Source organism: Bubalus bubalis, chromosome 24 (assembly GCF_019923935.1).
Source record: "Bubalus bubalis isolate 160015118507 breed Murrah chromosome 24, NDDB_SH_1, whole genome shotgun sequence".
Lineage (NCBI taxonomy): Eukaryota > Metazoa > Chordata > Mammalia > Artiodactyla > Bovidae > Bubalus > Bubalus bubalis.
Window position 1 is genome coordinate 42,014,805 of NC_059180.1, and position 13,334 is coordinate 42,028,138.

The 13,334-nt window shown below is 57.3% G+C and overlaps 1 protein-coding gene across 9 annotated transcripts in view; it reads left to right on the forward strand.

Annotated features, from left to right (window-relative positions):
- Window positions 1-13,334, forward strand: part of NPRL3 (NPR3 like, GATOR1 complex subunit) — a 33,308-nt gene that overhangs the window by 11,736 nt on the left and 8,238 nt on the right. For all 9 annotated transcript variants that reach the window (XM_025275218.3, XM_025275217.3, XM_025275214.3 and 6 more), the window contains 4 exons: window positions 1,008-1,082; window positions 5,690-5,843; window positions 6,774-6,855; window positions 12,435-12,572. In XM_025275218.3, the coding sequence (XP_025131003.1) occupies window positions 1,008-1,082; window positions 5,690-5,843; window positions 6,774-6,855; window positions 12,435-12,572 (449 nt within the window). The remainder of the gene's footprint in view (window positions 1-1,007; window positions 1,083-5,689; window positions 5,844-6,773; window positions 6,856-12,434; window positions 12,573-13,334) is intronic.

The following is a 13,334-nucleotide window of genomic DNA, read 5'->3' on the forward strand; positions in this document are numbered from 1 at the left end:
CACCTGCACCTCCTTGTAGGCCCTGAGTCCTTGCCCGGAGCTTTTGCTGTTTGCATCTGGAGTCTCTCTGGACCGCGGCCTTCCTCTTTGTGTATACCATGTCTGTTTCGGGGGGGCAGCCAAGAGAGGGAGGTCAGCAGTGTGTCAGACCCTTGAGCTTTATATAAAGCAGGGCAAGCATTTCTTCTTGCTCATAAGTGAAGTCCTAGCCAATAGTGTTATCAGTTTAGCGCTCACTGTCGTGCTGAGCGTGCTCTGTGTGTTCTCCGTGGAGATTGGATGCACTGTTACCCAAGGGCATTTGCACACCGGAACTGCCAGTCAGTCCTCTGCACACAGGCAGAAGCGACACCGGTGTCCCTGGGATTCTGAAGGGTTTTGATGTGACACACACATGATCCAGAAATCGTCTGAGGGCCTGGGGTATGGTCCTCAGGTGTTCTCGTCTGGAGGAGAGCTTCTGAGACAGCAGGAGCTGCCAGGGCAGGGGACACGGTGGGGACATGGCCCCTGGGGCACCAGCCCTGCCCACATTCGCTCCACCCCACTGGTGGCCTGTGGGTGGGGTGGGGGCCTTTGGCAGCCCCTCGCCACCCTGCCCGCAGAACTGGAGGCACAGGGCTGGAGACGGGCCTGATGGGTGGCCCAGGGATCCCTTTGCCCCTGCTGGTAACGCTTGTCGGCAGCTGGTGCTTGGGCCCTGGGCAGGCTGGTGCCCCAGTGGCCCCTGCCGTCTCCTCCGGGTAGCCAGCGCACTCGAGGTGACTGGGCAGTCTTGTCTGTTTGGGTCACAGCACTCTCCTGCTCCTTTCTCCACCGTGACCGTCTGTCCGTGCAGCGTGCACTTGCTGTGCGTCTGCACTGTGGGTGCCTCTCAGAGGCCTCGGGCTTGGTTCTCCTCTGGTTCCAAGTACTCTGGAGCATTGTCCTGCCTGCGGTGGGATCACTCCAAGTGATTGTCCTGGCAGGTGGTGGCTCTCACTCACAGAACTGTGCCCCTTTCACAGGTCTCCAAAACTGACCCGTCCCCGAAGAGGGAGGCTCCCACCATGATTCTTTTCAATGTGGTGTTTGCACTGAGGGTGAGTGTAAATGACTGAAGAGCAGAGCAGGGAGGAGGGGGGTTGGGGGAAGGGTGGGGGTCACGGGGGAGGGTAGAGGGAGAAGGAGGTGCTGAGGAGGAGGGGTTGGAAGAGGGGCTCCGGGAGGGGTGGAGGGGCAGTGACTCATTTCTGGTGATTGCGTCCTTCACTCAACTCAGCCCACTCTGGGCACAGCTCTGGCCCCTTCTGGGTGCTGGAAGAGTCTAACTTCATCCTTCCCCTCTCTTTAAAGTAAAATGTACGTAAAACATACCATCCTAACCGGTTTACAGTGACATTTTGGTGGCATCTGGTAACAGTGTTGTGTGACCATCACTGCCACCCTATTGTCATCGTCCCCAAAGGACATCAGTTATTCCGAATGCGCTCTCCTCCCCCAGCCCTGGAACTACCAATCTGCTTTCTCTTTCTGTGGATTTACCTGTTTTCTGTGCTTCACGTGAAAGGGATCCTACAGTATGTGAGCTTTGATGTCTGACTTCTGTCACTTAATGTAATGGTTTTGAGATTCATCCAGTTTTTCATAATCTTTTTTTTTTAATTGAAGTGTGGTTGATATATAATGTTTCAGGTGTACAGCAAAGTGATTGACATATCTATATATTCTTTTTCAGATTTTTTCCATTAAAGATTATTATAAGATATGGAATATAGTTCCCTGTTGCTGTACAGTAGGTCCTTGAGGGTTTTTTAAATACTCTTTTAATTGAATCATACATGTTGTAATATGGATCAGTATTTTCTCCCTTTCTATGGCTCAATCATATTCCACTGAAAGGAGATCATACTTTGTTTTATCTACTGGTGAACTTTTGGGTTGTTTCCACCTTTTGGCTGTAAGAAAATGCCATTAAGGACATTTATGTACAAGTTTTGTGTGAACACATGTTTTCATTTCCCTTGGGCACATACCTAGAAATGGACTTGCTGGGTCATGTGGTGACTCAGCGCTTAACCTTTTGAGAAGCCGCCAGACTGTCTTCCACAGCAGCTGCACCATTTTACACCCCCACCAGCCATGTAGGAGGGTTCCAATTTCTCTACATTCTCAGCATTTGTTATGTTGGGTTGTTTTATAATTAAGCCTAATTACTTCTTGAGGCAGTTCCTAGCACTGTCTAAAGTTTTGTTTTCACTAGTTAGAGGAAATTTCTTCTTGGTAAAGCTGTCAAAGGGCTTCCCAGGTGGCTTAGTGGTAAAGAACCGCCTGCCAGTGCAAGAGATGTAGGTTCGACCCCTAGTTCAGAAAGATCCCCTAGAGGAGGAAATGGCAACCTACTCTGGTATTCTTGCCAGGAGAATCCTACAGGCAGAGGAGCCTGGTCGGACACGACTGGGCACAGCACAGAGCTGTCAGAATACAAGGGATCTCAGTAAACATGAGCAGCACTCGTGGGTAAGGGCTGGCTGGTGTTGCGAAGGAACTTTGAAATCTAGGAGACATGTGTTCAGTTAAATATGGCACTCCTCCACCAGCAGATTTCACTGGCGAGTCCAGTCGTTCTTCCTGGTCGGCACACGGGAGCTGCAGGTGGCTTTCGTACAGAAGTGTCAGAGGGAATGGTTGTACCTTGGTGACAAGGAGCGGGCAGTGTGCCTTCTTCCCTGCGTGCTGGCGGGAGTGATTCCAGCAGGAGAGGACCTGCCACCTCAGCTGCCTTCTGAGTCTCAGAGTGTTTTCCCCACAAGGCTTTTTTGATCTCACTGAAGAGTTCAGAATCAAAATAATGCTGGAGAAAAGCTTTCTTCGTTCTGAAGGGAGCTGTATTCTCAAAACTGCCCCCCTGCTGATCAGTGGAGAGCTGCCAGTTAGACACGGTGGTCTCTGCTGGTGACTGTGGGGCTGGAGGTGCCCAGAGGGGAAGCGTTGCTTTCTGCTTCGTGCACTTGGGTGGCGTGTGCTCGTTGAGTGTCTTTTTATCGTTTATTTCATTATGCACTGCAGACATCCACAGAAAGAACTCAGTGATGAAGACAGACCGAAACCACGACCAGTGCTGTCCACCCGTCAACTCTGATAGCCCCTGAGGGGCGGGGGCGTGAGGAGCCGCTGCGGCCCCACCCTGGATGTTGCAGGCAGGCCCTCATCTCTGGGAGCAGCGGCATGTGATAGCCGAGTGTGTGACTCCCATGGGCGCGGCAGTCAGGGAAAAAGGCAGATTTTAAAGTGTATGGGGATTTTTATAATAAGCAGGCTGGAGATAATCCTGCTGTCCAGTGGCCGGAGAACAGTTAGACAGGGTGGTAGTTTATACACTAACGTGTTCTGTGGCCACCACAGGTGAGAATGGGGGTGAGGCCAGATGCTGGAGTGAGCGGGTGGGTCCCTCCCAGGTTAAAGCCACAGGAGACAGGGCAACATAGGACTTCAGAGCATAGGCAGTGATGTGAGCAGTGGGAGGAATTGAACGCAAGGTAAAGAGTGGACGGGTTTTATTTCCTCTTTTCTGTAGTCATATAAAAATGTACACTCTTTTTGCTTTGAAGTTTTCAGCACGCCCTGGGCTCGAGACAGTAGCCTGATGACCCTTGTGCCCTTGTCTCAGGTCCCACGGCTGCTGCCTCTGCCCCTGGCTCCTCTGCCCGACCCCGTTGCCCGGCTGAGGAGGACAGGTCTCAGAGCGCCTGTGTGCTCACCCCTACATACCTCAGGAAGCGTCTCTGAGAGGGGACAGCTGTTGTACACCATACCTGACAGAACTAACTTATGTAGGTAGCAGCTAGTGTCTGGTTCGTGGAAACGTGTCCCAGTCGTCACAGCATTTTTTCCCGTTGGCCTGTCTAAACTGGAGTGAAAACCAGAAACCAGCCCACAGAAGCATGGGGGGTTGTGTGCCCAGGCCTCTAACGCTCCCCTCCTCTCCATCTAGAACTCTCTTCTCCTTTATCCCGTGGACGGGTCCACGGTCAGACCTGTCTCTGTGCAGACAATCCCTGTGTCTCCTGCAAACTGTACATCTGCTCTGAGGGCCTGACTGTTTGGTGGGAGTTTCACGGGTGAGACAGTCTCACTGGCGATGCCCTGCGCGTCATGCTGCTTCACATCACGTGTGCAGGGAGGGCATGTTTCTCAGAGCTCCACTCGGGGCTGGCGCCTCCTCGGTGGTCACCTTGGTGTACCCCATGTAGCATGGGCTCTCCAGGCACCTGGAGCCAGGCTGGGCCTTGTAGCCAGTCGGGACACCTAGACACACTCGTCCATGTGGGCCTCGCCCAGGAGTGTGAGTGAGCGGCCCTGGGCACCCGATTTGCGGCACCGTCTTGCCCCAGCCAGTAGGTGTGTGCTGAAGGGTCAGGGAGTGACCATGTGCCCAGGTCACTCTCCTCCCTCTGCTTTGCTGGGAGGAGGATTTTTACACAGATTTTTCTAAAATCTAAGGCAGAACGTTTTGATTTGAGGCACTTGTGTACACACTTAACCCAGACCCTCTATCCCGTGACCTTCCGGGGACCCTTGAGGGGCCCTCCTGGATGTGGGGAGGGCTCCGGTCTACAGGGGCCCGGCGTGGACCTAGCCCTCAGCCCCTCGCCGCACAGGTGTGCTGCCGGGGGTGAGTTCTGCTTGTGAATGTGGATCTGCTAGGAGCAGAGTGTCCCCAGCTCCAGGTGATGAAGGTGTTTACTTTGTCTAGGTCAAGGTTTGGCCCAGGAGCCTGCCTGTGGACCTTTGCCGAGGGCCGTGCCTGCAGATAAACAGGAGGGGAGGCCAAGCGGAGGCTCTAATCGGGGCCGCCACTCTCCCTTCCTCCCACCTCCACCCGGGATGACTCAGCCTCCCTGTCGGCTCCTGGGGTGCTGAGTCACGGCTGGGCGGTTATCAGCTCTGGGGGCATCTTCACAGACCTCACAGCTGCCTGCCCCACCCTTGGCCTGGGCGGGTGCGCAGGCCTGGCTTGGCTGTGGCCCCCGATAGGTGCCAGGATTAGCAGAGGGGTGCAGAGGGATGTGCGGGGGCCTGGTGCCTGCTGACCTGTTAGCCAGCTCTCAGGAAGAGCGCTTCCTCTGAGGACAGAGGTCTTCACTGAGCAGTGGGCCCAATGCTTGTGTCTCACGCTGTGTCCCTGTTGTTACTTGTGTGCTTGTGTGACTGAGCTCTCATACAGCCGCTCCCTGGAGACCGTAGACACCCCCGGGCTCTGCTCTCCATAGGCTTACTCTGAGCACTTGACCTGTGGGCTGATGGGTGAGGGAGGGGCCCTTGTTCTTCCTCAGACGGAAGCCTGTGACCTTGGGTCCCTGCGCACGTGGTGGTGGGGTCTGGGCCTTCTGTTGTGTCACTGGGCTGCTCCTGCCAGGCCTGGACTGCATTCCTGAACATCCCCCGCCTCCCTGGATGTGCTGGCCTGGGGCCCTGAGTACGGGACCCTCTCTCACTTGTTAGAAGCACCTGTGTGCCTGTCCTCCCCACTGGGGAACCCACAGGGCCATCTGTGCTGCCGTGTGGGCAGCAGCTCCATGCCCACCGTGGAACGTGTGCAGACTGGCGTCGCTGGGAGAGGCCCTCAAGGGGACCCGGGACGGGACACCCAGAGAGGGCTCTTCTGTGGTCTGAGCAATGCTGCGTGTCCTCCCGGGGTGCCCTGCAGGCCCACGCGGACCCGTCGGTGATCAGCTGTCTGCACACCCTCTCCCGCCGCATCGCCACCGTGCTGCAGCATGAGGAGCGCCGCTGCCAGTACCTCACGCGGGAGGCCAAGCTGATCCTGGCGCTGCAGGACGAGGTGTCCGCCACGGCTGACGGTGAGCGCGCCAGCGGCTTCTCCAGAATACGGAGGCTGGTGGGCTCTGTGCTGGACTGAGCATGCCCTGGGCACGCAGCAAGACCCTCAAAGGCCCCAGTGAGACCCAGGCTCCTAAACTGACACTCCGGGAGTGGCTCCCCAGCCCAAAATGTCCCCCTCCCCCAGACCCTGCATGATGGCTCTTCCCGCAGGTCAGGTACCACCCTGGTCCTGCTGAGCAGTGTCCCTGGGGTGGGGGGCATGCGGAAGGGCAGTGTCAAGCTGGAAGGAGGCCTCTTCTTCGCTTTCAGCAGAATTGAAGGGGAGCCCAATTGAGCCGTCAGCTGGCCAGTTACTAAAGCAGTACCTGCTGACGGGCCCGCTTGAGGCCCTGCTGCACTGCCAGCGTTTCAGAGCTGAGAGAGGCCCCCCCGTCACAGGCTTTGCACCTCTGTCTTCTCAGGTCAGCACCTCCATAACAGAAGAGAAAACCAGGACTACATTTGCCAGTGAACTTGGGCTAATTTTAGCTATAAGTAAAAGTACATGTAAATGTGCCACTTGGAAAAATTTGTTTTTGATGTTTGACAGTTGTCAAAATGTGTAATACCTTTATTTTCCCCAGTTATGTACTATTAATAATAACAATCCAGAAGTTTTATCTTTTAAAAACATTCTTAAGAGTTTGTGACTTTTTCACCGGAATTTGTAAAAGTTCAATGTAAGTACATTTATTTTTTGTTAGATGTTACGTGAGGCCTGTACTTGCAGAGTCAGGTGGGGCCAGCGGTCAGGGGAAATCCAGAAGACGGTGGCACGGACCAGCGGGCAACATCCTGATGTTCGGTGTACAGTCACTTAAAGTTCTTCTTAGCCTAAACTTGCCATCTGGCCTGTGTGAGCTCTGTGCTGTGCAGGCTCTGAGTCCCCTGTGTTACAACTCTTGCAGCAAATGATGGGCCTCAGTCCCCATTCCACCACATCCTGCCCAAGTGCAAGCTGGCCAGGGACCTCAAGGACGCTTATGACAGGTAAGACGAGCGGCCTCCTGCCCAGGGCCTCCGCAAGGCGGGTGCCACTTCCCCGCTCTGCCTGAGATGGGAGGGAGGGCGGGAAGGTGCCTGGCTGGGACGGCACCCCTAGACTTTGCTCTGACTAGAAAATGGACCTGAATAAAGCTGTGTGGGGGCCTAGAACGCAAGGTGACGCTGACTGAGCACAGCACCTACAGTGTTGCAGGCCCTCCTTCTTCAGGCGAGGTCACTGTGGCTGCCGCACCCAAGAGGAGACTGAGGCTCAGGGTCTAGGGCTGGCCCTGCTCCCCCAACTAGCTGACTAGCTCTAGTCTTGGGGATTTGGGACACTCAGTGTGGGCAGCAGGCAGTGGAGACATGGTGGGAACCCCAGCTCAGCACCAGCTCTTAGTGTGGATAAGCAAGGCAGGCACTCTTCTTTCTAAAGCGTGTCCACAGGGCTTTGACCACTGCTCCCTGGCCCTGGGTCTGCGGGACCCCAGTCCTGGGTGAGTGCCGCTGGCTGGCAGCTTCTTCTGTCCTGCACCTGGCCAGCGGGCTCACTAGAGGCCTCTCGGTGCTGAGGGGACCGGTGTGTTGCTGGACGGGGGGCGCAAGGGGCACTGCCCCCTCACCTCCCCTCGCCTCCAGCTTCCCTGCCCCGGCCTCCTCCATCCAGGAGACCGTGTTCCCTGCTGGAGATGGGCTTGACCTGAGAGCTGTGGCCAGAGCCCCTCCGGAGATGGTGGTTTGTCCACATCCTTTCCTTTTTCCATGTAAGTTTTCTTTTTCCCCGTGAATTCTCTCTCTCTCTTTTTTTTTTTTTTTGGCTGAACTGTGGGGCTTGTGATAGCTTAATTCCCCAACCAGGGATTGAATCTTGGCCTCCTGCAGTGGAAGCGTGGAGTCCTAACCACTGGGCTGCCAGAGAATTCCCCCCTCCTTTTTTTTTTAATGTTAATGTTTTTTTCTGATTTCACCAGTATTATGTATTTATTATAGATATAGAGAAGTATAAAGAAAATAAAACCATCTGTAACCCCACGCCCAGTGGTAACCACTGTGATGTTTTGGTAATTGTCCTTTTGTTATTTAGCTTAAGCCTTTGAAGAGGTCCCGTGACGGTCAGGTCTGAAAGGGCACTGGGCTGCTTTCCCTTTAGACCCTCGCCGGTCCCGTCCCGGAGACAGGATGTGTCAGGTGGCTGCGTGCTGTGTGCCCCTCAGAGGGCGCGGCGCACAGGAGGGTGAGCCCGGAGCACACTGCGTGTGCAGTTGCCCTGTACCTTCTCACCTCCATGTGCAACTTAGACATCTGTCTGTTGGTAAATAAGGACTGACTTCTCTGCTGCCCAGCTGTCTGCCGCCTCCCTGGGGCTTCAAGGGCTCCAGCTTTTGCTGCTGAAGGACATGCGGCTTAGCCGTGCGTGTTTTTTTGTGGGTGCCCGTGCATCCCTGAGAGAAATTCCTAAGTGGAACTGCCGGCTGAATAGTCAGGTGTGTGTGTCACGGAGGTACTGCCCTCTGTGGCTGAGTCTGCCCACCTGTCAGCAGCACCTGACTTTGCCACACAGAGTCTTCTGAGCTTTCCGTTTCTGCCTACCACGGTCGGATGGTGTCTCAGGTCAGCCAATATGAACGCAGGTGTGCACGTCTTCACCTGGGCCCACCCCTGTACCCTTCTCTGTGAATGCTCTGCTCTGGCCCCGTTTCCTCCTGGGGGCGCAGGTGCCTTTAGTTGGGAGGGAGAGCTGTCTTCAGGGATGCACAGCGTGGCTGCTGTTTCCGTGTCTTTATTTCGATGACTTCAGGGTGTCAGAGTACATAAGAGCAGCGTCCCTTGAAACTGCATGCTAGATCCAGGCCAGTGTGGGCTTACAGTAAAAAGCAATCCAGAGCCAGACAGTATGTTTCTGAGCAAACAATGAGCTGTGAATTCTTAGGCTCGAACTGTGTTGGGATGCTGACCCTCGGGAGTTGACAGCTGCTTTCGTGGTCTGCTGGACCAGCCGAGCCCGGAGCTGGGGCAGCCCAGCGCCCTCTAGCGGCAGCAGTTCCAAGGACAGGAGTCAGCACTTGGCAAGAGCAGCTCCCGGGTCCCCCATTCAGCCCTTTGCCTCCTTCCTGAACCCAGAAGACCCCCTCCCTGTTTCCAGGCCCGACTCTTGTGACCTGGGTCCCGCCCAGTGCTTCTCCTGTAGGAATCCCAGACCATCCGTGTCCTCCCCTGTCCCCGCCTGCTGACAGCAGCAGCTCTGACCCAGCGGGAAGGCTGTGAGGGTCTGGCCTGACCCTCCCTGCTCCTGCAGTGGGCTGCACCGAGGGGCAGGGAGGCAGGTGGTAGGGAGCACGCAGCCCTTTCTCGGTGGAGGCTTGCCAGCAGTCCCCGGGACGGGCTTTCTCAGAGCAGAAGCAAGAGGCCTTAAGCTGAGGTCTGGTTGAGGTTCGAGGCTGGGCTGGACTTTGCACAGGGGCGTTCTGGACCGAGCGCTTTGACTGCAGTCCCGTGTGTGGCGTGGCCCGGAGGCCCTGTGCGCCGGGACCGCTGCGTCTGTGAGCTGCTGCTGCCGCGTGACTCCGCGGAGCCCACCGCTGCTTGCCCGGCACCTGTGTCTCCCCTTGTAGCTTGGTGACTTCAGTGACAGCATCCCCCGAGGTTGGGGATGTCCCCTAGCCGTCTGTGCTCAGCATGTGGATCCCGTGGTGGGGCTTGAAGAAGTGTTTGCCAAGCAGTTCCTGACCTGCGGCAGTGCTGGGGGTGCTGGGGACTCTGCCCTGCTCTTCGCTGCCTGTCCAGAGCAGGGCTGGGCCCACGGACTCGCCTACGAATATCCTGAGAATTTCAGTCCTTTCCACAAAGCGCACCTGTGTTGGAAATTTCAGGGTGGGCTTTCAGGAGCCCACCTGCCCTCCTGGGTCATGCGCAGTGTTGGCCTGTGCGCTGTGTTTGGGACCAGAGGGTGCAGGGCTGGCTTCAGAGGTCTCTGGCCCGGGGCAGGGAGAAGGGTGCCTGGTGCAAGCCCACAGAGGGCGTCAGGACAGAGGCTGAAATTCGGGTCCTGAGCTGTGAGGTGGGCGATGAGCTTCATCCTGTGCCGTCTGGGATGTGAAAGATAAGCGCTTGTTGAAAGGCCAGTGTGATTGCCTTGGGCCTTGAGCTCTGGGGGCGCATCTATCTCGTGTCGCAGGCGGGGCGGGGTCTCAGAGCTGCAGTCCAGTGTGTGGTGTGGCCTTATCCGTGTGAGGGGCCGGATAAGCCTCACACGGGCACAGTGTTTTCCTCAGTGTCCCCACCAAACCGTTAGCTGCCCTGAGGATATAAGTATGAGCTGCTCAGGACCCTTTTCGGGCCCAGCCTCTACTCTGCTAGTGCTCAGTCGCTCTGTCCTGTCCAACTCTTTGCGACCCCATCGACTGGGACCCCATGCTGCTGCACAGGCCTTGATGGCTTGTCTGCCTGGTACCAGATTTGGCACCTCTGCTGATCCCCATGAGGCCCCAGGCTACACCTACCCTTGCCCCCTCCTCCACGTCCCTTTTCTTACCACTCTCTCCGGCTTCTTGTGTTCACATAGTTTGCTTACAATTCCCTGTGTCTTCCCTGGCATGGCTGAGTGGGAGCCCCCAAATGCAGGCTGTAGATTGTGCACCAAGAGCCTGAACCAGTGCCTGGGGCCTCCTCCTGTGCCCGGTGGCTCAGCAGCCTGCACATGGCATCGCTGGGCTCCTGGAGGAGCCCACTTGGCTACATTTGAAAAGAGGAATCTCTGTGTTGACTAGGACTCTGCGTTCCAGCAGCTACCTTGTGCCATGTCCTGGAGGGGAGCTCAGAGATAGGAAGACCTTGGTTCTGAGTCCACTGCCTTTCTGAGCAGATGTGAAGTGAACTACACACAAGCCACAGCTTGTGGCCCCCCTGCAGCTGGGGGCCTGAGACCCTCTCTCATCCTTCAAGGGGGACGGCTGGGGACAGGGAAGCCCTGGGAGAGGGCCCAGCCCTCCAGGTGCCCCGGTGGCAGCACAGGAGAGGGAGCAAGGCTGGGGCCAGCAGGAGTCCTGGGGGCAGCTGGGGTCACAGGCATGCTCCGTGTGCTTCCCGTGGTTCCTCTCCCTGGTGCCCATTCCCTGCTGGAGACAATAAGGACTGGTTTTTACATTTGAAACTGCTGCCCGTGGATTCCGCACAGCTCTTTGGACAGGGCTGTGGGGAGGGACTGTAAGAACAGCCTGTGGATGCGGGGCGGGGGCTGCAGGCCGCCTCTAGCACCAGATCCCTGAGTCTGTGCCCGAGAGCCCCGAGGCCTGAGTGCCAGCAGCGCGGGCTGGAGCGTGGCAGGAAGGGGGCCGGGCAGGGGGCACAGGCCGCACACCCTCCTCTGTGCTAGCAGTCGCTCCTTCTGTGCCCGGCACCCGGGCTGGGTCAGGGCCTCAGCTTCGTTCCTGAGAGACGGCAGCCCAGAGGGTCTCATCCTCAGGCCTCCTCTCCGCTCCAGGCGGGAAGTGCTCTCAGTGTCCCTGCCCGTTGCTGGCCGTGCGGTGAGCACCACACCTTGTGGATTCTGGTCGGGAAACAGCACTGACCGCGGACAGGAGGGCCTGCTGCTGCCCGTGCACAGGACAGATGGCAGCTTGGAGCTGCCCGGGGGGCCAGGGCCAGGCTTGGGGCTCACCCCACTGAGAAGGTGGGCCTTGAGTTGAGATCTGTAGGCAGGAAGGAGCCCTGGCGCCCCTGAGGGAGAGCATGTGGCTAGGGCAAGTCCACGAGCTTGGAGAGCAGCAGGGCAGCCTGTCCTGCTGGACTCTCCAGCGGGAGGACACAGGGTTGGCAAGAGTGGGCAGGTCCCACAGGGCCTGGCACTTTGAGGTCTTGGCTGGGACTGCTGAGGTGGGACCCCTGGGGGTCTGCGTAGGGAGGGCGGACCGGGGAGGCCAGAGTGGAGCAGGTGTGCAGTTTGACCCTGCGTGGAGCAGGCAGGATTGACAGGCAGTCTGAGGTGGGATGTGAGACATGAGAGTCAGACACAGAGTCTCTGTGTTTGGCCTGAGCAAGGTTGGAGAGATGAGGGGTGCCAAAAGCCTGAGTGGGGGCTGGCGTGGCTGCTGGCTGTGGAGCGCCTGCAGGGCTGCGCCATCGGCAGGGCCGGGCTCCTCCCTCGGGATATCTGGGGGCCGGGCACCGCCACCCTTCCCTCCTGCTCCCCCTTCCTCTCCTGCTCATCTCTCCCTTTTGGTGATGGGCCCTGCCCTGCCCAGCCGCCCATTGTGTAGAGGAAGCCCTGGGACGCCCAGGTGCATTGAGCCTCCAGGGCAGAGATTGGAGAGGCTTCCCTGATCCCTTGCCTCTGGTTGGACTGCAGATTCCGAGGCTGGCCAGAAAGGCAACTTTTGTGTGTGTTCCTAATACATCATTTTCTTCTCTTAACCCTACTGAGATGTGGGGTAGGATGCTTTCTTAACCCTACTGAGATGCAGGGTAGGATGCGGGGTAGGAGTCTGGGAAGCCTCCCTGCTGTGTACTTGTGGGCTGGGCGGAGGCGCCCTCAGGCGGGTGTGCAAGATGTGGTTGCGTGTGCAAGGCTGAGGGCCCTCTCTCTGCAGCTTGTGCACGTCTGGGGTGGTGCGGCTCCACGTCAACAGCTGGCTGGAGGTGAGCTTCTGCCTGCCCCACAAGATCCATTACGCGGCCAGCAGCCTCATCCCGCCAGAGGCCATCGAGCGCAGCCTGAAGGCTATCCGGTGAGTGCCAGCCCCACACCCGCCGGCCCTTCTCTCCCTTGTCTGCCTGAGGTGTACCAAGCACTTGGGTCCTCTTCCTGCCACAGAAACTGGCAGGTAGGGCTCTGCTCTTTGTAAACACATGTTTTTATGTCCAGTTTTGTCCAGGAGTGACCATCACCCCCAGCTCACCCCCAGAGCCTCTTGGCACTGCCTGGCCGAGCAGGGCTTTGTGCTGCAGCCCCAGCCTGGGGCCTCGGTAGGGCTGTGGGCCGCGCCTCACGGCCAGCAGCGGGCCTGACCCTCGAGGGCTGTGTCTTCATGGTGTTACTCCTGGGGTCTGTGCTTGAACCAGAACTTGTGGGCTCTGTTTGTCCATTTCAGGCTTCCTCCTGCAAGGAGAGCACAGAGCCCAGTCTCCTGCCTTTGCCTTCCCCACCAAGTGCTCTGTCTCTTCAAATGTCTTAACCAGAAAAAGAGATCTGGGCACGGGACAGCAGATGTTTCGATGACAGAAAGCAGAGCACTGTCTTCCTCCCTCACCCAGGCCCCCGCGCTGTCTGTGCCTTTCCTCCTGGGCTTCCTTCCCAGCATGTGTCTAGGTAGTTCTGTTCATAGTCTGAAGTGGGGATTTTGCTTTTCCCATGTGTTATATGCTGTGCTTAGTCGCTCAGTCGTGTCCGACTCTTTGCGACCCCACGGACTGTCGCCCGCCAGGCTCCCCTGTCCATGGGATTCTCCAGGCAAGAATACTGGAGTGGGTTGCCATGCCCTCCTCCAGGG